The sequence below is a fragment of the Lissotriton vulgaris genome, chromosome 1_2, assembly GCF_964263255.1.
Source record: "Lissotriton vulgaris chromosome 1_2, aLisVul1.2, whole genome shotgun sequence".
NCBI lineage: Eukaryota > Metazoa > Chordata > Amphibia > Caudata > Salamandridae > Lissotriton > Lissotriton vulgaris.
In genome coordinates this window covers 213,718,211-213,742,357 of record NC_141686.1, presented here as the reverse complement: position 1 = coordinate 213,742,357, position 24,147 = coordinate 213,718,211, and the positions used below count along the sequence as shown (strand labels likewise).

General features: G+C 42.2%; 1 protein-coding gene across 3 annotated transcripts in view; it reads left to right on the top strand.

Annotated features, from left to right (window-relative positions):
* Positions 1-24,147, top strand: part of LOC147735024 (membrane-spanning 4-domains subfamily A member 4A-like) — a 246,371-nt gene that overhangs the window by 182,340 nt on the left and 39,884 nt on the right. For all 3 annotated transcript variants that reach the window (XM_086953112.1, XM_086953111.1, XM_086953113.1), the window contains one exon: positions 9,239-9,364. In XM_086953112.1, the coding sequence (XP_086809238.1) occupies positions 9,239-9,364 (126 nt within the window). The remainder of the gene's footprint in view (positions 1-9,238; positions 9,365-24,147) is intronic.

Genomic DNA, 24,147 nt, shown 5'->3' with positions numbered 1-24,147 from the left:
CCAAAATAGTCAGCCGCTCTCCTTTCACGAGCCTGGTGCAGCAAGTTGTCTTTTTCCTTAACGGATGCTGATACAAGTCTTATAGCTCTTTGTTGTACCTTGGGTTATCTCCTTGTTAGCTGCTCAGCCAGTATGAATGTGATGTCTGCGTGGAATGTTGAATGCTGGATGACAGAGTGAGTAGAATGTTAGTGTGTCTGGAATGTTAGTGTGTCTGGTGTGTGTGGGGAATGACAGTTGAAGAGAGAGGGCTGAGCAGCTACCATCCTGCTCCTGGTGGGGTTTCCTCCTGTTTATCTTACTTGAATAAAGGAGCTTCAAGAAACTACCTGACTACCCATCTTTTATTCACAACATTTTGGCGACGTTTGAAGAAGCGTGCAAGATACTAATTTCAAGCGAACTAAAGTACCTATAAGCAATGAAAATAGAAGGAAATGAACTGAATTAAGGTAAAAGACTTTTAATGTTAAACTTTGTTTAAGCTACCTGGCACTACAAAACCCCACCAGTGACCCCGAAATCGGTCGCCCTAAACTCTTAAATAAGTGCCAGATTAAGTTTACTTGTCCATGGTGAAGTCATCTTTAAATGGTGTTATGAGCAGTGGAGTGTGCCATGTTTTGTTGCTGCTCGTATTTGAACTGGTGCTGTGATGAGGAGTGAAGCTCCAAGCTGATACTGAGAGCAACCCTCTGATTTTACAAATGAAATATGACCTGCCGATCTCAGGTTGACAAGGAGCTGCAAGAGCGTTTAGAAGCTTGTGAATGAATACAGCTACTGGGAAGATTTATGAATAAATCACATTTAGTGGAGAGCGAAAGACTGTTAAAGAAATGGCTTATTGGCTTGGAACATCGTTTTTAAACTGTGTGTTCTCGAGGAAAAGGAAATCAGATGTCGTTTTAAAAATGGAAACTGTGAGTAAAAAACACTCAGGTCTGGATTGTGACATCGTTTTGAAACTGTATGTGTGTAAATTAAACTGCCAAGCAACTATGATTGAAAGAAATGAGCCAAGTGGAAAGGAGATTTACAGTGCACGTTTGCCTCTTATTTGAAACCGATACACTTGTGCTGTTTTTTCTGAAGCTTCACTTCCAACTAGCTCCGTGTATTGTGGTGTCTGACAGTGTAGGGAACAAGCGCCATCTGGTGGGGCTTCCCTGTTCGTGCGGAGCCACTGACGGCAAGATCACAAACGAGCAGATTGAAATCTCTTCAGTTTGCTGCAGGTTAGACAGCACAGACAGTACGTTGGAGTTACAACAGTTATACATGCGACATTTGAATTGAAGGCACATTCTTACCTTGAGCCTCTGTCACGCGATCTTTCATTGTGCCACATCGTACGCTTGAGAGCTCCAGCACTACTATGATGTTTTGTGAGGCAGTGGGAGCACGCACTGGCCTTGAGCCACCCGGTGCGACGTGCCTTTTTGAAAGAGAGGTCGCAGTGGGACAACCGGAGTGTCGTCGGAAGAGTAATGTACATGGCCAGACGCAGTGTGTAATCTGGATTGCTTACAAGACTGATGCAACTACATCGCAAGAGAGTGAGGTGTACTTTGGCTCCAACTTTTGACATACAGGTCGATTTTGTGAAAGGCTTAGCAGCCAATGTAAATTGTTTATTGTAGTGTGGTGCATGTTACTTGGGGATTAAGCGCTGATTACGGCAGTTATTCCCTCTTCTGAGGAGAACTCGAGTGCACTATGATTTGTATTGCAAGTATTTATACATTAATTTAACCAATATTGTGGTAGTTTATTTAGCTGTCTAAATAATTTATATAGCAGTTTAGGTTTGTCTCATTTACTTATAGAGATATAAGCAGCAATTTCTAGTAAGTCTGTTTTGATATATTTGACTCATTTATTTATGGAGATATAAGCAGCAATTTCTAGTAAGCCTGTTTTAATATATTAGTATTAATTCTTGCAACAATTTAAACAACTGCTGATTCATTTATAGTGTTATACAGCAATTTATATAAGTCAGTTATATGTAAAGTAATTCATGCAGCAATTTATGTAAGTAAGACTGTGATGTGTAAATAATTTATACAGCAATTTATATAAGTCTGTTATACTTAAAGTAATTTATACAGCAATTTATATAAGTCTGTTATACTTAAAGTAATTCATACAGCTATTTAGTAAGTCTACTGTACTACATTTATAATTATTTATACAGATATTTAAGTAAGACTGTATTAGTTTTAATGATTTATACAGCCATCCTAGTAAGTCTGTTTTACTTTTAATGATTTATACAGCAATCCTAGTAAGTCTGTATTACTTTTAATGATTTTTACAGCAATTCAAGTAAATCTGTATTAGTTTTAATGGTTTATACAGTTATTCAAGTAAGACTGTATTACTTTTAGTGATTTTTTACAGCTGTTCAAGTAAGTCTGTATTACTTTCAATGCTTAAACAGCAATTCAAGTATGTGATTTAAGTGATTAATTATTGTTACTTACATGGTACGAATTAAGTGGTACAGTTTTAGCAAGATTAGCTCCTGATTGGGTGGATCTTGTAATTGCTGGTACTTTAAGTCTAGATGTTATTTTCTTCTGTAGGGTAGTTGAGCTGGTCTCTATACGTTTTCAGTGCGGGGTGTGCGCACACTCTTTTCACTGTTTTCACCCTACGTAATCTTTGTGCTTAGTATCAGGTTTGCCTTTTTATCTATCTGTACTCACTTGTGCTATGCCTACTCTGCACTTGATTATTATATACACATTTTGGTATTATTGCATTTTACCATCTCTGTATTTTTATAACGTTCCCAAGGGGAGGGGATGTGTCTTGCTATATTTTCTCATTTTCTCTTTTGCACTCTTTCCTTGCTGCTTATCTTTTACTTAGTCTTCCTTTCTCTTATCTTTGGTATTCTGGTCTTATTTTCAAAATATATTGCAAGTTTTATCTTTTGCTATTTTTAAATTGCTATGTAGTATATTATTGTGTTTTATTCCCATTGAAGGAAAGGAGATATGTTGTACCTTGGGTTATCTCCTTGTTAGCTGCTCAGCCAGTATGAATGTGACATCTGCGTGGAATGTTGAATGCTGGATGACAGAATGAGTAGAATGTTAGTGTGTCTGGTGTGTGTAGGGAATGACAGTTGAAGAGAGAGGGCTGAGCAGCTACCATCCTGCTCCTGGTGGGGTTTCCTCCTGTTTATCTTACTTGAATAAAGAAGCTTCAAGAAACTACCTGACTACCCATCTTTTATTCACAACACTCTTCTCCAGGAATGACCAGGTTGGGGGGTTCATGGTGACTAAGCATGGGCAGAAAATCCGTTCCGCTCGTGGATTTTGCGGATTTTCGGTAAATTCGCAATCCGCGAACGCTCGCGAATTTACTGAAAATCCGCAAATTTGCACGCAGCTGATTTTTTTTTCTTGGTGATACAATTTTGCGGCGTGTGGCGTTCACTTACCGTCATTCAGCGTTTGCAGAGTTGTTTTTCTCGATATTTTGCGAGTGCTGCACCATTTTGGATCTTGCTGCGGGATCCCTCAGGAGTTTGGCGACGCATCGCGAGAGTTCGCAATTGCGAACATGTAGGTGCGGCGGGCAGCAACAATCTCGCACTCGTGAAATTACAAAATTTGCAATTCTGCACAAGAAATCCACTAGCAAGCAGCAAAGACCTTCTGAAAATGATGATTTTTATCAGAATAAATCCTCAGGTTGACATTTGCCTGCACTTTTTTGGATTTGAGGCCTTTTGACTTTCTTTGGAGCACTTTTGGATTAGAAATCAACTTTCACAAGTAAGTTTGTTTGGGGCATTACAGTTGCTGTTCTGCAGAAAAACGAGTTTTGCAAACCTGAAAGCACTCAGCAGGTGCAAAAGTTCACTCATCATTAGTAACCATTCCCTGTAGTACTTCTTGAGGGGCCCCTCCAGAGTTCAGTTGCCTACGTTTGTTTGGGGCATTACAGTTGCTGTTCTGCAGAAAAACGAGTTTTGCAAAACTGAAAGCACTCAGCAGGTGCAAAAGTTCAAACTCATCATTAGTAATAGTAACCATTCCCTGTAGTGCTTCCTGACTGGGGCCCCTCCAGAGTTCAGTTGCTAGTTATAACAATTCTATGACCCTGCTCTAACCCTCCCAGCAGACTCATAGAACAGCTACAAGTAGGCCACAAAGGTCCTGGGAAAAAAATTGCACTGCAAAAGAAAGCAAATTACAGATAAGGAAGCAGGTGCCAGACTGGAATTTTAAAACAGTGACACATTAATAAATCAACCCCAAATTAATTCATGTCAGTTGAAGCAGGGCAGGTGTGCTTGCTTTTCCCCCTCATAATCTACAGTGATGATGAACCAGAGGGTGGCATTGATGTACCAGAGAGTGGCATGGGCAAAACAGAGGGTGGCAGTGGTGAAACAGAGGGTGCTGGGAACCTGTGATGATGAACCAGACATAGAAACAACATAGTCGCGACCGTTGCGAGCCGACAAGTAAGTTCGCAATTGCGAACTGGTACAAAACCCTCGCAAATTGGCAGAAACCCTTGCGAACACAAATAAAAAATCCGCAAATTTGCGAGAATTCGCGGATTTTGCGGATTGCGAGTTCGCAAATACACAAATTCGCGAACGCCAGATTCGCAAAATCCGCCCATGCTTAATGGTGACCAGGAAACACAATCACCTCCATCCGGGAACAAGCTGAGTGTAGGCGTACTCGCCGCACTGACAATAATAGTCCATCAGCATGGTGGTCCACATTGCATGTCTGGAATGTATAATATCACTCAGCAGTTAGAAATTCGTGCCCACTGGAAGCGTTCCTTTTCCTCTGAAACAAAGAATACAGTGTTAGTTTCTGTGCAATAATGGATAGTCCTTTCCCTTCTGACCAAGTGTAACCACCCACCCCGGTGTACCCTATTTCCAGACCCGGAATGGTCATACTTTCCTTCAACACTTACCCATGCAACCTATTCCCCTTTTTATTTCCAAGATTGATGGCCCTACAGAGGAATTCCATGTCCATGGACTATTTGTTGTTTAAGAAGACCACCCCGGTTACACTAAGAGTCACCCTCAGTCCACAGATGGATTCTGGAGCAGACATGTTTGTGCACTGAGTTAGGGATTGGGTTTGAACAGCCGAATTCTCCAGTTTATAAAACAACTCTACAGGGACGTAGGCGCCAGGGTACGCTATGGTAGACAGGGTGAGTGCTCAGAAAAATTCCCTATGAAGAGGGGTGTGAGACAGTGGTGCATATTAGCACCCCTTCTCTTCACCCTATACATTAATTCCATCGGTCAACATCTCAGGTAGTCACAGCACGATTATCCGACTATAATGGAAACATCCGTGCCAATACTCTTATACGCTGATGACGCCGCTATCATGTCTCGTACCAGGGTTGGCCTACAGAAGGCTGTCCTGAAATTTGCTAATTATATGAGAGATAGAGGACTAAAAGTCAACACATCAAAAACATATACCATGTCATGTGGCCCTGGGTCTAAAAGGACACCTTGCCCCATCTTTCTTGATGGTAGGAGAATCGAGTCCACAGAAAGATTCTCTTACCTAGGCATAAATTTTGACAGGAAAGGAAGTTGGCTGCCAGCTGTGTCCGCTAGTTAGTTAGCCTTTTCTAGGACCATAGGCTCTTTGAACAATTTTGAGGCAAAACTAGGAGGTAGACCAGTGAGAGAGCTGATCCATATTTACAATGCAAAATGCGTTTCAACAGCTGCATATGGCTCAGGTCTCTGGGGGACGGAAAACGTAAAATCGATTCCATATTGTGAGAATCAGTACATTCGTCACCTACTGGCCATACCCAAATCAACACCTACTTATGCTGCACACATTAAATTGGGTTTGCCTTATATCTCTGATATCATAAAAACTGCGCCCATACCATTATTGCACAAAGTTTGGGTTACCCCTGAGCCTTCAGTAAACAGAGACTTAATCACCGATTGCCTTAAACTTGACGGGGTAGGTAACATTAAATGGATGACCTACGTGAAAAATATGATGGTTGAGATCGGGCACTTGGAATTTTATACAAGTCCACTGAGTATGGAATTGGTGTCTAGAAAATTAATAAGAAAGATGGTCTTGGACCACCTAAGCAATAAGAGGTGGGACCTGGAAAAACCAAGTCCACAGTTATCAGATATCATAAATCACCACTGTGAAGGGCTCCAACTGTACCTTAAGTCTAATCCAAGTTGCTATGCTCGAATGTTACTTTCCCGTTTTAGGTTTGGCACCTTTTTCCGTCTGATTACTTTCCCACACTGTAATAATTGGTCAATGGAAGATTTAATATGCCCATGTGACGACACCTCCCTTCAATCAAACATTCATTGCGTGTTCTTTTGTAAATTCCATCAGACACCAAGGAGGGCTTTCCTGAAACCTATTTTAAAGGAGTGGGGTATTCGCACTTGTAAATTAGCATTTATCAGATTGCAACAGCTAGAAAGTGATTCTGTAATTCATGCAGTATCTAGCTTTTTAAAACTTGTCATTAGGTTTCGGACTTCAATGAAATAACCCTGATGAATTAATTCCTTTTAAGATTGTTTTTAACTGAAATACAATGTTTTTCTTTAATGTATCTGAGCAGAAAATTAGACCAGCATAACAATAATTGTTTTTATCTTGGTGAATCTTGAAATTTGTATAATCCATGCAATGTTTATGGCACTTTATAATGTATGCTTTTATGATTTTGTTCTTAAAAATCGAATAAAGCTTTTCTGAACTGAACTGAACTGAGTTGGGGATTTTGCCACCTCCAAAAATCTTTTCTCTGGGAAATCTCAGGGCCATGTGATATCTTTCTCTATGTGGCCCTTCCTACGCATGCTGCCCAGCTCCATTTGAATATCAGTGGGTTCAGTTAGGATAAATAGAGCTGTTGGGTTGGTGTCCTGTGTGGTTCTAACTTGTTAGGTTGGATCTTGTCCCTTAACCGCATGCGCGCTAGCGGTTTTCCCGCTGCGCGCTGAAAATTCGAAAATCGCGTGTTACGTAGCGCAGGTAACGCCCTTGACGAGCTGGCTTTGTCATCAGCACTGAAGGGGTTATTCTACATAGGTAGAGGTGCATTAGGCATTTTGCTTTCTCCTGGGGTACTTCTTGGGACAAATAAGGCTTGTCTGCCCCTACCCCATGTGGGGATAATAAACAGATATAACATGAACTGGCTGCAACTGTGGTCATGTGCTGGTACCATATGTTAAGCAACAAGGCGCTGTGCAGTACATGTGGGATGATGGTGTTCTGTTTGGTGTAATTGTAGGTAAAATATGAAAAGTCCCTACTTAGGTGCTGTAATTCCCTTTTAGTAAACTTCTTTTGACTCTTCAGTTCCATGGTAGTAGTCAAGTCAAAATTCTTTATTCGGTACTTACAAAGATACCATTAAAGTGCATAGAGAATACATACATACAGTTTTAAAAAGCACAGTTAAAAAACATTTAAAAAAGATTTTAAGAAAATTTTTAGTTAAAAAAAAGATTCATATATAAAAAACAGTACGCCATCATCAGTCAGTGGGGGTTTCAAACTGCGTTCAAGTGGGGTATACGGTTGTTTCCCTGGTGTTCCTCAATCTCATAGCAACTTTAATGAAGCTTATAACGCTTAGCAGAGTATGTGGATCTGATGCTTTTTGCAGAAATAGAAGGGCTGCTTTAGCGTGCTTCAGTTTTTGGTTTTTCAGAATCCTAACTAAAAACTTCTTTCTTGGCTCTGAGTAGAGAGAGCATAATAAAACAAAGTGAAGGGTGTCCTGCGGAGACCTAGAGTCGCAGCCGCAGGAACCCTTCGCCTCTACAGTAGATGTAAAACCTGCAGGAACTGCCAATAGATGGTGTAGTAAATTCAAGCGGAACCTGGTCATATAAAATCTTTCCTGCGCATTATACAGTACCGCTAGGTATGGTTCTATTTTGAAGTTTGTAGATACCACTGACCCATGTGCCACCACCGAGGGTTTTTTATTTTCAGTGATCGCCCTCCTTGCTGTTGACCATGCATTGAATGAGTTTTTAAGTAGTGTTTTATTCTGTGCGGTCATCTGCTCTGGGTCAGTGAACAGATCTTTACAGCCAATACAATCCAAGGTATCCTTTACGTATTTTAGCCATGTGATTTGTTCCCATTTGTCCCGGCTCAGACAATCCGTAATAATCTGTCTGCTAAAGCAGGCCCCTGGGTTTGTCCATATCCTGATCCAGGCCATAAGTGGTTGAATCTTAATTTTGTCCTCGATATCGGGTTCTCCTAGTTCCAAGTGGGTTATGTGTGCGGGTGTGCTCTGAGGGACCTTGAGTAATCTTTTAAAGAATTTATTTTCCTCAGCTTGTATCTGCTGTATATGGTTAATTTTGCAGCCCCACACTTCTGCTCCATATGCCGCTTTAGCGCAGGATACAGCTTTGTATAGGTTTAATATCTGTTCCGGTGACCACGTTACATAAATTGTAACTTAAGACCACAAGTATATAAACTCATCAGTGTGACAGGAAATTTCACTATATATGGGATACCCTATTTATATGTATTTGCCCAGTTATTCAGTAAGATAAAAATGTACTATATATCAATTAATCAGGGGTTTGTGCCATCTAGTAAGATATGGATCATTTTTGTTGCCTCCTAGCGCTGGAGGACTGTGTGCAACAAAGGACTAATGCAGGCACCTTTGTGCCATGTTGCATGGGTGCCTGCATTACAGGCAGGATTGCTTTTGTTCAAGAAGGATCACCTTCCTGCCTAAACAATAACTCAAGGCGTATTTCTCCTCATTACACCTAACTTCTGAAGGAGTAGCATTTTGATGCATTCCCAGGGTTTACAGGTCTTTCTAAATCTGAGAATACATCCATGGGTGGCTGCATGGGAATGCCCATCCTTCACCCAAGCTGAAATGTAACTCAACGGAGCGCAAGCCAATGCTTTGAGTTACATTTGTTTACAAAGTTATGCAATGCTACACAAATCAGGCTTCGAGGGGCTTTGAAAATATTGCTGAAGCCTTTGCATTGTCCTTGAGCGGACCTGGGTGACGCAAAGACAACCCAAGGCTTCATAATTACATACCAGATGCATTTCATGTGTTGAAAAAAAACATCCCACTAACATGGGGTATGATACCCAAAGGTGATGTGAGTACATTTGTGTTTTTTCTGGCTTAAGTCTATTTTTCTATTACATTTCAGGGTATCCGACAAGGCATTGTTTCCGTGATGCTCATTCTCACAGCACTGGAGTTCTGCCTGGCATTTTCCACCTCAGTCTTTGGATGCAAGTCAGTCTGTTGCTCTGGCAACACAGCAGAAATTCAGGTAACAAGTATCCTCTGATGATACAATCTCAACTTTCTAAATATTCATAAATGTTTTGTCAGTTTCCCATATAAAAATGTCCAAAGAAAAGCATGTCTTTTCTATTGACTCCAAAGGTACTTCTTTTAAATGTTAAAAAGATCATTATTACTATACGTCCGGTCTTTTCGTTGTTGAGTGAGAGCAGGATATATGTGGGGCAGAGAGTGAAAGAGCCAGGCCTTCAGTTTTGGTTGTAGGATTGGTAGTCGAAGACAATCCTGTGGTTTTGGACAGCATTAGTGAGATTAGGTTTATGGTCTAAGATTCCTCGGCCACTCATTCTAAAATAGCAACATTTTGTAGTTCTGATATTATCGATATAAGGAATTCAGGGCCAGATGTATGGCTCTCAGTATTTGCGACTAGATATCAGCACTTTTTTGCGACTTGCAAATTGCGAGTCTCAAACACTGATGTCCAACAGTGTCTGTGACACCGTTTGTGATTCCCAAATGGGTCGCAAAGGAACTGCCTCATTAATATTTATGAGGCAAGTCGCATTTTGGGATCCCTGTGGAGTGGTGTGGCTCACTGGTTAGAGGCGGCAGACCCGGAAGCAGAGAACGGTCCGGGACCAGGGTTCAATTCCCGACGCAGCAGGGTCGTGGACCTGGGTCAACAGACTCAATAATTCTCGCCTCGGTGCCTACTCTAACCAGGGAACACACTCGGCAACTCTGGGCATTAAGCTTGCCTCATCTCTACAATGGCCCCCACAGACGCCGGGGATGCCTGGTTTCACCTTGGAGATACCCAGAAGGGACCCTCTCACAGGGAAAGCCAGGACGGGTTCCCCAGCGGTCTTCAGCGCCAGGACACCCCGAGATGGGGTAACAGTGCGCTTTACAAGTATCATCATTCATTCATTCATTGGGAATGGCCAGAACTCACAAGTATGTTGACCTGCTGGGGTCAGCAGACCACCATGTCTGAGACTGCTTTTTTAATAAAGTAGTTTTTTTTTTTTTTTTGGTTGGAATGCAGCCTGTTTTCATCAAAGGAAATTGGGATGCATTTAAAAGTGAGACCACTGCTTACTCTTAAAACATTTTCACTGGCAATCACAAAGTGGAAGGGGTCCCCTGGGGACCACTTCCTGTTTGCGACTGGCTTATCACTAATTTGAAATTGGTGGTATATGCAATTGTTTTGCGACCGAATTTCCAGTTGCAAAACAGTCTTACATCCCCCTGCGACTGGCTATTAGGAAGGGATGCTCTTTTCAAGGCTCTCCCTAGTAGCGATTTGCTAAGCCTATAGGTTTGCTACATGCTATAAACCTTTTTAGAAATCGTAAAAACAGTCAGATTTCCTGTTTGCTACTGCTAAAAACGGTCGTACATCTGGTCCTTGGGGCTTCAAGTGTGGAGCAAGAAAAGATAGTCCTATGGCTCACACACGAGTACTTTAAAATCTTTCTGGTAAACTGTGAGCCGGAGAGGTTTGGAAATGACAGGTGTTAAGTGCTGCTGTCTGCACGCATTTACTAGCAGTTGGGGTTGGGCAGTGCTGTTGCCTCAAGCTGTTTGTCCAGCAGACCTTTGCCTTAACCAGGTTTACTGGGTGCTGACACTCACTAGGAAAAGCCAGGTCAGGTGTCACTGAACCTGGTAATTGTGTATCTATTAACAGCATATATCTTGTGATCAGGCTGAGCTGTATCCCCAACAACCTTGTAATCGGGGGTCACAGTATTGTTTCATTCAACATTTCTTTGTTGGATTATTCAGTCAAAATCATTTACAGCTGGTATCACAGATTCACAAATGCAAGTTGTTTTTATTGGTCAATATGTTTTTACTGAGGTTGACATTGGCGCATGTTAGCGTTCTGTTGCTTGACAGCTATGACCCAGATTAACTAAACTCCTGCATCAGAGTGAAGTGATACAAAGTTGTTTACCGTATATACTTTCCAGTGCAAAAAGTGTTTAATTCTGGAAACGTTCCCATTTCTCAGCATCACTTTGCATGCCATTGTATTGCTTTGCATCAAGAGAGCATTACTGGGCTGGTACGTGGGCAGATCAGCTTAAACGCACATGGTTTTGATGCAAAGCCCGATCTACCTTTATGGAACTGGATACATCATGATATATTTTAATGCCCAAATACCTGAACATTGTCACCTCTCACTGAAGTGGAGCATCAGGAGAACAATCAGATTGTAATTCATTGGATGTTCAAATTTGAAGCAGGCAAGGTGTACTCTGGTGGACTTGTAGGCCTGACAGGTCACCACATTTAAGTATTTGAATCCATCCCTAATATATGTGAGTGCATCTGTAACATAAATAGGTGCCTAATAAGCATACAAATATATTGAATATGTATAACCATTTTTATTTTTTATTTTATTTTATATTCTTATATAGCGCAGGACTCGACCCCCGAAGGGGTATCCCCGCGCTTGTGCTACTGCTTAGGGATGCCCAATCAGGATTATAGACTGTGATGTGCTTAGGAAATTGAGATTAAGTATGTTTTAAGGGATTTCCTAAAGATCTGAAATTGATATTTTGTCTCAGTGAGAGAGGGAGTGAGTTCCAGAGTGTTGGGCCCTTATAGGACAGGGCTCAACCTCCCTGCCTAGCCCTCTTAATCCTGGGGACCTGGAGCAGCAATTGGTTGCTCGAACGCAGGGAACAATCAGGAGTATAGAGGTTGATTTTTTCAACCAGGTATTTAGGGCCTGAACCAAAGAGGCACTTGTGTATTATACAGCAAACTTTAAACTTAACCCGTTGCCGAACAGGCAACCAGTGCAGTTTAGCCAGCAGGTGACGTGAGGTGGACCTGGGCAGAGCGTTAAGGACCAATCTTGCCGCGGTGTTCTGGGTCACTTGTAGTCTATTAAGTTGTTCCTCATTGGCCGAGATGAGAAGGCCATTACAGTAGTCCAACCTACTGACTACAAGAGTCTGGACAAGTGTCTTTCTGTGGCTGTCGGGCAGGAATGGGAATACACGCCTTAAGAGTCCGATAACACGGAAGCAGGATCCAGTTACCTGATTAACATGTTCTTTAAGCAATAATGCCTGATCTAACCGCACACCAAGGTTCTTTACTATCTGCTTAGGACTTGGTACTGGTCCTAGGTCCAGGGGCCACCATTCTGGAGACCACAGGAGAGGGGCCTCCCCGAACAACATAACCTCAGTTTTGCCTACGTTCCATTGGAGGCAGTTTAAGGCCATCCAATCAGATACCGCCCTCATACCATCAGCAAAAGATTTTTTTATTGCAGGTGTGAGGGACTGAAAGGGGAACAGAAGCTGGGTGTCGTCGGCATACGACACCGGGGTGAACCCATATACTCTCACATTGTCAGCCAAGGGGGCCACATACACATTAAAAAGTGTAGGGCTTAGACATGAGCCTTGTGGCACTCCCTTGGTGAGCTCCCTAGAGATGGAATGAAGGGAGCCCAATCTGACACCTTGTGACCAGCCTGAGAGAAAACTCTCCAACCAGGACAAGGCAGCGCCTCCTATACCCACCTCCCTTTGATGGCCGAGAAGAATCTCATGTGACACTGTGTCAAAGGCAGCGGATAAATCTAACAGCACCAGAATCATAGAGCCCCCTCCATCTAGTTCCGTCCTGATGTTATCAGTCACGGAGAGGAGGGCGGATTCGGTGCTGTGATTAGGTCTAAACCCAGATTGTGAAAAGTCCAGACCTTCCGCTGCCTTGATGTATTTAAACAAATGGGTGTTCACATGTTTCTCTGTCATCTTGCTAAGGTATGGCAGGAGGGAGATGGGTCGGAGGTTAGAGAGGTCTGTCCATGGCAGCGCTGTGTTCTTCCGAATGGGATTCACCACCGCTTTCTTCTACTCCAGAGGCACCTGTCCCTCCTTGAGGGAGAGATTTATTACAGATTGAATCTCAGGTCCAAGCAGAGTGCTCAAGGAGGCAACCATTTTAGCGGGCAGAAAGTCATCAGGGGACCCCGTTTTAATATAACTGATCAGAGAGGCAAAATCAGAGTCATTGACTGCGGGAACATCATTAGTGAGTTGCCATCATGTATGGATATTTGAGTGGGGATGGAGGTATTATTCCTTTGACTGGAGCCCTTCGTGATTTTGTCATAGATGATCTCTATTTTGTTCTAAAAAAATAGAGAGATATCATCACAGAGAGACTGAGAAAAGTCATCAGGACTCTCACAAGCGATCGGTTTTACAAAGGCATGTAAGATTTTATACAGTTCTTTGGAAGAATTGCCAGCCTCCGCAAGCTGCTGGGCAAGACAGTTCTTCCTTGCCAGTCTAATGTTTTTATAATAGCTGGACTGAGCATCTAAGTGTGCTTTCTTACTTTCCTCAGTACGTGTTTCCTCCAGATTTTCTCTAATTTCCTGCACCCCTGTTTCTCTGTTCTAAGTGACTCTGTGTACCACACCTCTTGCTTGGAGGTGGGGTATTGCTTATGTAACTTCAGAGGGGCCAACACATTAATTGCCTCTACGAGGGAGTTGTTAAACTTAGATAAAGCGAGCTCCACATTATCTGTTGCTAAAAAGGTGGGTTTCTTCCACACCCTCTGTAGCTCTTCTGCTGTTACTTTGTGCCACTGTCGGCGCCAAATCGGGTGAAGAGGGATGATAATCATCAAGTCTTATCATTCTGCTGCTCCCTCCCTGTGCATTATCATATTCAACAGCTTCATCACTATGCCAAAGAAGAAAGGAAAGGGGGGCATCTCTGATGAGTTCCTCTCTGCAGTTGGCAGGAGTCAGAGTCTGTTGACTTCTCAATTGGTTCAGTAGAACAAAAATACGTTATTCTTGCCATAGGCCATTAAAGTAGCGCATAAACGAGTAAAAATACACTACATTGTTTTGTAGGCAGAGCAGCGAGCTTGCATCAGAAGTTATATAAAATGTACATCCTAGGCCACAATCTGCCTTATAAACCACTCTATAGCAGAGGTTATAATTTCAGCCCTATCTTCTTGCGCAAAAAACTGACTGCGAGTAAATACCTACTGAGAGAGAAGATTATATGGGGTGCTGTATCACTTTTAAGTACCCTCAGGGCTTCTTCAAATTTTCTGTAGCCTAAGCTCTTACATAATGGATGTATCCATTTTCTCGTTTATGTATTATAGGCAGTACAAAAGAATAAAATATGCATATTGTTTTCTACCTGATCTAAAGTGCATAAGGTGCAGCTCTCAATCTCATGAATAGGCATTTGAAAGTATAGGATCTAATTTGAAGATATCTATAGTGACATTTTATATACAATATCTTCACCAAATAAGGTTGAATTTCATCTAGGAAATCTTCAAAAGTGGAAACTGGCTTCATAGTAAGAAATCCAGTTGTTAATAGACCTGAATTTGGATTGCGGTAATGAGAATTTGCCACATATTCCCAGTACACTGATTTAAGATGTTTCTTTGAGCTGGCTTGTAATGATTGTGGCTCACTTCAGTATAGGGGTAGGCCAAGTTCTGGGGTTCCCATAATAATCTGAAATTTATTATTATGTCCAAATATTTAAAGTTGTTCACATGCTCCAATTCCACCCCCCCCTCATTCTCACATTTTTCTTGAATGACCTATTCACAGTCATATATTTTGTCTAACTTATATTGATTTTGAATCCCTTCTTTGTGCAGTAGGTATGGAAACTGTCAAGTTGGAGTCCTTTAGGTGTTTGGGAAAACAAGATGATAGTGTCTGTAAAATGAAAGGTAGGGGCTGGGATACCGCAGATCTTAGGGGACCGATGGCCGCATTGTTTTAATTTGTCCCAGACAACATTAATGTAGAGCGAGAACAGGGTTGGTGCCATCACACAGCCCTGTCTCACTACCCTCCTAATAGGGATATGTTCTGTAAGTTTACCTTGTTGACCTCAACGTACCCTGGCAAAATTATGCTAGTGTAGCCTAATTATCTGGGTTTGAATCTCTCCTGGGACACCCTGGGTTGTCCATAGTAGTTCTCTTGGGACGTAATCGAATGCCGCCTGTAGATCTATGAATGCTATGTAAATATGCCTCCCCTTAAGCTTTGTATATTTTAATAGCATGTACATGAGTCTAAAAGCATGTTCAGTGGTACCGGTACGAGACCTGAATCCTTGAAAGGGTGAAAGTATATTATATTCACGGATCCAGTCATTCAATCTATCCAGAATTTGGCGGGCATTCATTTTTTGCATCAGTTCTATAAGGCTCATTGGCCTATAATTCCCAAGCTCACACTTATTTCCTTTTTTGTGGATTGGTACTATTTCAGACCTATTCCACATTGGAGGGACCCATGCCCCAGATGCAACTGCATTGCTTACTATATTCACATAGGGGATCCATACTTCCTTGGTCAACCCAGGCGCTTTCCCTAGTTTTGTTTCCCGAATAGCCCGCTCTGTATCTGGCAAGCTAAAGTAGAATACCTGTTCATCATTTCTGTCATTTCTGATATCCAGAGATATTTGTTCATCATGCTGTAGGTGGGCGGAGGCTGCATAAAGATTAGTAAAGTGCCTGGGTCAACATAGTGCTACATGTGGGAGACTAGATCCTTATTTTCATGGGCTACTATTTTCCACAATAAAACGGAATCCTTCGATTTAGCTGCTTGTAGTAGATTGCACTAATGTGTATCCTCAAATGGGTTTTGTGCATTCAGTCATTCTTTTTTGTAACTGGCTCTTACTTCTCTTACCAAAAGTGTGTTCCACCTCTTAAAACTATTAAGGAGAAATGTTTTTTCTTCTTTGCATTTGTCTGAATACCATGGGTTAAATGGGTCTATTCTCCTCGCTTCTTGGTCTTAGCTCTGAAATAAGATTTTAATGGATGGTAGTAACCAAGGCTGGTGTAGAGCTGCTTTTGTACAATTCCTCAAGTTCCTCAGAATTTTTTTTGTAGATGTTAGTCAATTCAATTCAATAATAACTTTATTCTGTAGTTTAAAAAAACACCATAAAAGTTCACAATAAGCAAATTACAAAGTTTACAAGGATTAAAACCAGTTAAAAATACAGTTGTTAAAAAGCGGTTAAAAGAAGACGTCTCAGTTTATATATTTTTCAGTCATACCATAACGTACAGTTTTCCATTTATCTAGCAATCTTTCGTTTAAGCAGGGCTTATATATAGTACATAATCAAAGGTTCGCACGATGACGGATACAAAATTTAAGAAAACATACAATTGCTTTGGCATAATTTTCATTTTCAAGATACTGAAGTGCCAGGTATGCAGGACGACACTGTCGGAGCCCCCAGATTTTCAAAATGGGCAGTATCCAGCGTTTGCGCGGTTCAATAAAAAATTTACAAAATAGCATTATATGTATAGTTGTTTGTGGGGACACCGAGTCACACGGACACATGGAAAGTGTAGATGACCAAACATTTTCAATTGGGAATGCGACCAGTAGATGAAATATGTCAAATCTAAAACGGGTAACCAGCATTTTTTCATATTGCGTTAAGCTAAACATCAAATAGGGTTCAACGGAAAACACAGTCTGCGCTAATAAAGAGTGTTGAACAGATGGTTTATGAATCTCAGATAGTAATCTTAGCTGGCGCAAGTGTACAAGACACTCTTTTTTAGGTCCTTCTTGGAGATTTCATTTATCGTTGATGGATGGTCAAAAAACTTCCTATAGCCCAAATCTGTTAGTAGCACTTTGACATAGCATAGCCATTTGATTTTCCTACACCGATCAAGTGTCAAAATATCTTGAATGATCGCTCTAGTTAGTTGACATTGTTCAGTGACCCATGTTCATCGCCACAACATTACTGGTTGTAATTTTATAATATCTGCTATGTAATCAATACCCAGCTCTGTGTGATAGGCATACGTGGAACAGCTTTTAGGTACCGCAAGCAGGTATCTCAAAAAGGAATTCTCAACTTTTTGTATTGAGTCCACATTCGCAAAGCCCAATATCCCCGCCCCATATGTGGTCGTGCTTACACATTTCGCATTATATATTTTTAACAATTCTTTTGGTGGTCGCTGCCCCAGTCTTTGTGAAAACATTTTTAACGAAACTGTCTCTCGCAAGAAAGAAAGTTTCCTTGCATTAATAGCTGGGTTCCATTTACATTTTTCATCTATAACAATCCCTAGATAGGGGTAGGTTGTAGTCCTGTCCAATGGTTCACCTTGTACAAACAATCTTCGATTTTTTACATTTTTTTCCCCGCATGCATAGTATATGTTTTCTTTGCATTTAATTTCAGATTTAAACTTGCCATAAAGGCACAGTATCTATCTAATGCCTGCTGGAGTTCAATCGGTGTTCTTGCTAAAATGACAGCATCGTCGGCATATAAAAGCGCTGGTATCTGCCGACGAGCAATTAGAGGAAGGTCTTTACTGCTTTGAAGCATGGCGGTCTCTAAGCCGTTAGTATACAGGGTGAATAAAAAGGGGGCCATACACATCCCTGTCTGACCCCCTTTTCCACCCTGAAAGTATCCGTGAGATCACCTTCACCCCTGCCTGTAGTGCCTGTATACAGTTCTCGGAGGAAGTCCACAATTGGGGGAGCAACCCCCATTTTCAGAATAATGCTCCACAGCGTTGAGTGTGCCACGCAATCAAACGCTGCAGAGAGGTCAACGTACATCATGTGGAGCGTGGACCCCTTAGCCTCCACGTATTTACCCGTCAATAGGGACAGATTTAAAGCCTGGTCTACTATTCCTAGCCCCTCACGAAAACCATATTGTATATCTGAGATGATGCTATGGTCAGTGGCCCACTGCTGGAGTCGATCGAGAAGTATCCGCCCTGCCATCTTCCCGAGCGAATCCAGGAGGGAGATAGGCCTATAGCAAGACGGGCTATTTCGGTCCCCTTTTTTAAATATGGGGACCAACGTCGATGTTCGCCAGGAATCTAGTAAACCCACTTCAGTAGTGGCATTCAAGACATTGGTCAGCAAGGGAGACCAAAGGTCTGGATGGTATTTGAAGATGTCAACAGGGACGCCATCCGGACCGGAAGCTTTGGCTGTTTTTGAGAATTTTAAGGCTTTTTGGACCTCTTCATGGGAAAACTGGAGGTTTATTGGATAAGTGACCTGTATCAAGGGGTCTGGTTGATCCATATCTACTGAGGCGTCTTTACTAAAAACTTTTGTAAAATGTCTCACCCACTCCAGTTCGCTTATGGCGACATCAATAGAGGGACAGTCATCTTTATCTATTAGGAAAGGGGAGCGAACTACCTGCCAGAACATAGCACTATCTTTTAATTCTGAGCTTTGATTAAGGCGTTCCCACAGTTCAGCTTTCAATTCTTTTTACCTATTGTTTAGGGCAACCGCATACTCCTTTCTGAATCTGCTAACTTCAGCTCTGTCCCTATGATCTCTGTTTAGGGCTTCCTTTACATTTGAGTGTGCCTTTGTGCATGCTGAGTTGAACCAGCCTTTTTTCATTTGGGACTTTTGTTTGTGCGTCCTGGTTAATTCTTTTTGAATATTTTTTTATAACAGCCAGAAAACTCATTATGACTTCCTTAGGTTGTGGATGGGGTAGCAAAGGTCCAGGGATTTTAAGGCTTTGAACAACACTTGAATAAGTAGTATTGATAGGTGGGTGGAGACACACTCGAAGCTCTGGACCTCTTGGGCTTCAAAATAAGGAGACAGTTTTGAGAAGTGGTAAGTGTGATCTCCACATAAAATTACATCAGTTTTCCAAGATTAATATCCATTCTTTCCAGATCATGATATGGAGGACAGAGACATTTTTGTTTGCAGTGAAGTTTCTTTATTTTTATTCATAGAACAAGGACAGCCGACACGTGTTTCGCCCCCTCTTGGCGATTTGCGCCGGGGCTTTCTCAAGGCTAAGTAGGTTAAATCACGTAGACAGTTGTCGTTTCCAAATATTTACAGTGTCCCAAATACGGAACCCGGTAGTTAAAGAGAACGACCCGGAAGTGATAACTTCAAGAGCGAGTTGGTCTTTGGTCCCGTGCCTGTGAGAAGCGCGAGGATTCAACCCAAGAACCACCATGTCGGAAGGACTCTAGGATCAGGGGCATTAGCCTAACAAAAAATGTTTTACCTTTGAAGAATTACATTTCCGTATTTGGGACACTGTAAATATTTGGAAACGACAACTGTCTACGTGATTTAACCTACTTAGCCTTGAGAAAGCCCCGGCGCAAATCGCCAAGAGGGGGCGAAACACGTGTCGGCTGTCCTTGTTCTATGAATAAAAATAAAGAAACTTCACTGCAAACAAAAATGTCTCTGTCCTCCATATCACGATCTGGAAAGAATGGATATTAATCTTGGAAAACTGATGTAATTTTATGTGGAGATCACACTTACCACTTCTCAAAACTTCCTTAGGTTGTAACTTAGGGTCAAGACAATTTATGATGTCAGCTTGATTATATTTAACTATTTTTCTAGTTGTTGCTTCCTTATCAATACTACCCCATTTCAATGTGTAACCGTTCAGAGAGCCAAGTACTAACTCACGTTGGTGTAAGTTAGTCATGATATCATGTGGTTTGTGTATTTTTGTTTCAGATAGGACCATAGTGTTTGGAAAGTGGTCACTCAAAGGATTTTTAGCAACCTAAAATGATTCTATGGTAGATCCCATAGAGACTGAAATTAATATGTAGTCTATCAGACTTGTTAGACCTCTGCCATTAAATGTGGGCAGGAAAGGCACTGATGGGATCTTTATTTCATTAGCGAAGCTTAGCTCTAATTCTGTCATGACCTCGCTAATTTTCTCTCCTTCATTAGAATGTGTGAAGTGTGCTACATTATTATCATCCTCATCACTGATACCATACTTATCATTATTATTATTCCTACATAGGTGGAGATTGAAATCTCCCCCCCCAAATTATTGTACACGACTTTTTAATACATTTTAGACGTTGTTCTTGTAGTACTACAGAAATCTCTGAGAGAAGAGTGATCAAGTCAGCCTGACACAGATTATTATAAAAGTTTACTACTATATATAATTTTTGTTTAGTACTCTTTAAGACAATGATCTGAAAGTTCTTTTCTAGTCTTAACCCTTTCCATGCTCATGACGAGCTCAGCTCGTCATGATGCACGGTTGAGCTGTGCTGGTGACGAGCTGAGCTCGTCATGAAACAATGGAAATAATGAAAAGTCAGCACAGGAGGGGAAAACACCTAGCAGCCAAGGTGTTAAAGGAAGTATGCCATCGACAAGTAAAGTGTTTATAATATAGGTGACTAGGCCACCACTATTTCTACCAGAGATTGATTTCTTTGCAGGTGACCAGAATGTCTTAAAACCCGCTATATGTGTTGGCCTGTTAGCCCAGGTCTCCTGAAGGCAGATAATACCGCTCATGTTAATCTGACTCAGGAAGCTGGGATTTGTCTTTTTAGCAGACAAACCTGCAATATTCCAAAATGTAAAGTGTACTAGTAGGGTAGTCGAAGTAGGGTCAACAGCAATAGCTGTTTCGACTATATGATCTACTGCTCCCGGATTAATTGGAGCCGGTGGTACAGTCATCAAATCATCTGTCTCATGGTGTTTTATTGTGGAATGGTTACATTTACCAGGGGTAGATATAAGCTGATTTACCAAATTATCAGAAGTTGTAATTGTTGGAGTCTCCCCTATTTTAAAAGATTGTGGGGTATCCCAGTTAGTTTGAGGACTGGCAAGTCAGTCATTAAAATCCAGCCCAGAAAAAACGTTAAATCTGTTATAGGTAGGAACACTGTAGGAGCTAGCTGGTACCAGAGCAGCTTGTCTCCATCGATTATCCCTATTCTCTTGATATGGAGTTACAGAGAGATAGGGATGAATAGATGGAGGTATGTGTGTTTGGCTCTGATGCCATTGCACCGAGCCTGTTGGATAGACAAACTTGGGATTTTGATGGAAAAAAGGAGTATGCGTTTCAGAAGGAAAGTGCCTTTCTTGATATACGTTCGTGAGATTGGGTGGCATATTTGAATTTGTAGTTAACAAATGCCTATAGAATTAACCCAATGGAAGAAAGGTTGTGTTGAATTCCCATGTAGAGGGTGGAGGGGCCTTAGCTCGTGTCTTTTCGGCCCATTGAGGGTTCCTAAAATTAATTGTTACGCAGTCCCCCTCAAACCTTTTCCGTAGCGGGCCTATCCAGCCTACTCTTTGAGTATGAATAATTTCCCCTGCGCATTCCATTGGAAAATTGCAGTTCAGGGTCAACCAGTGTAGGATCTTATTTTTTAAAGAGGAAGTGGTTTCACTCTGCTCTTATTTAAGTGTCGGTACATTTACTAGTACAAGTACGTAAGCTCCACATTCAGGGGGGAGAGTAATGCGCGAAGGGATCTGTCTTGACCTGTATGGATGTTCGTACGGAATCTTAGGCTGCTGCGTCGTGGCAGCCAAATGGTTAGGTTGGCTAAGTATTTCTGATCCATGTTGAGGTGCTGTATGGGTCTTCCCTGACTGGTTATTAGCAAATTGAGTGTTCGTGTTGGTAGTGGGAGTGGAACTAGTAGTTGGTGCAGGTTTATTCGCAACAGGTGGATTATTGGTAGTGCTCTTCTGTTTCTCCATTGGGAACTGAACCGGGGATAACTTTTGGTTGAGGGATAGTTGTTTTACTAGTATTTGCTTTTGGATTGGGGGCTACAGCAGTATTTTGGGGAACAGTGGGTGGTTTTTTTCTGTTTAGGGATACTAATTCTTCAATTTGTTTCTCTAGTCGAGCAAGCCTGGTTTCGACTGGTGACAGATAGATGCTTAGAAGATCCCCAATTCGTTCAATCAGGTGATCGCTGTCTATAATAGTCTCATACTTATCCCTGTGTTCCTCCCCCATGTTTGTCTCCGAAGCTCCCAAAGATTGATGTATTTCGCTGGCTATCTCTTTACTTTTTTGCCCTCTCGCAAGTTTACGCTTCTTAGAAACGCGAGACGCTGATGGAGTCGGTTGCTTAGTTTGTTTTGGAATTGCACCCCCTCGTGTATTAGCGACGTCTTTCTCATGGGTGTCATCCACAGTCTCAGGTGTTAATCCCACATTAAGAGCTGGAGATCTTTCTAGATCACTACTCAGGTCACAATTAGTGCTGGAGTCTGACACTGATAGATCGACCTCATTTGTTAGAATATGGAGGTCATCTTGGGTATCATGAGTATCATGAGTGGCAGCAGGGTGTGTATTACTAGAATTACCTGGGGTTGTGGCTAGCTTAATGCTTCCTAGGGAAGAGTGTTTGGCAATGTTCAAATCACGCAATACTCTTCGTTGCAGTAATGAGATACTGAGATCGATAGCATCGTTTGTTCTTGTAATAAAGCTATCTATTGGCCCTAGAACTGAAGCTGCTCCCGCGGCAGTCTTGCTTCTACTACCTCTCGTAGACATTTTGCAAATATGGGTGTTATATCAATTAGATTATATGAGTTCTTAATGTGAATAACCCACTGCGGATGTGTATAGCTACACCCTTGGAACACAATAATACAATGAATCAAGTCAACAGTGCCCTACTTGTTCAGCAGGCAGGGATGTTAGGGGGGTACACCCAACCCGACCTCTTCGTCCTCGGACGGCCACAGACGGCCCGCCCTTTGCCCGGCTTAGCCCGGCGCTCCCGCGACGCGGGTAAGCACTCGCGCTTTTAGCGCCACCAGTCGCGTTGTGGGCGTGGCCCGTTCAGCTTCCAGCTGGCGAGAATGCTGGGAAATGTGGTTCTCCCCTACTCGGCGGCCGCGCACAGATGGCAAGTGCGGCGGCGGCGAGGGGAAAACACTCGGGGTCCCAGGTGGCAAGTTTGTCCAGGAAAGATTAAGGTCAGTCCCTTAATGTTGCATAGAAGTGCCCCGCTCCACCGCTAAGCACTCACGCTTTTAGCGCCACCAGTCGCGTTGTGGGCGTGGCCCCGTTCAGCTTCCAGCTGGCGAGAATGCTGGGAAATGTGGTTCTCCCCTACTCGGCAGCCGCGCACAGATGGCATGTGCGGCGGCGGCGAGGGGAAAACACTCGAGGTCCGAGGTGGCAAGTTTGTCCAGGAAAGATTAAGGTCAGTCCCTTAATATTACATAGAAGTGCCCCACTCCACCGCTAAGCACTCGCGCTTTTAGCGCCACCAGTCGCGTTGTGGGCGTGGCCCCGTTCAGCTTCCAGCTGGCGAGAATGCTGGGAAATGTGGTTCTACCCTACTCGGCGGCCGCGCACAGATGGCAAGTGCGGCGGCGGCGAGGGGAAAACACTCGAGGTCCCTGGTGGCAAGTTTGTCCAGGAAAGATTAAGGTCAGTCCCTTAATGTTGCATAGAAGTGCCCTCATGTTAGTCATAGTATCTGTTTTGTTCATGGCATGGGGCCATTTTAGTGATCTTTGGTTTATTCTCTATCATTGGTTGATTAATCAGGGAATATGAGCCAACCATTTTTTCTCCTCTCTTAATTCCTGTCCATTTTAGGCACGAGGAATAGTGAGTACTATCTTCTCTTTCCCTGTCTATTTTAAAACTGTTGATCTTTTCCATGTCGTAATACTGTGCCAAATATAATGCATTCTTGAGCGGACTGTTCCCCTTCTAAATGTTTATAGAGGAGGTATACTTGTATTTCCATCCTTATACCTACCTATACCTATACCTATAAGCCCTTAGCCCATGCTCTATTTTAAAATATGCTAATTGCATGGTTGCAGTTGTGCATGGTACATAGTTACCTGCTTCCAATTGAGTAATTCCTCTTGTCAGATCCTCTCCCTCAGTAATTTCA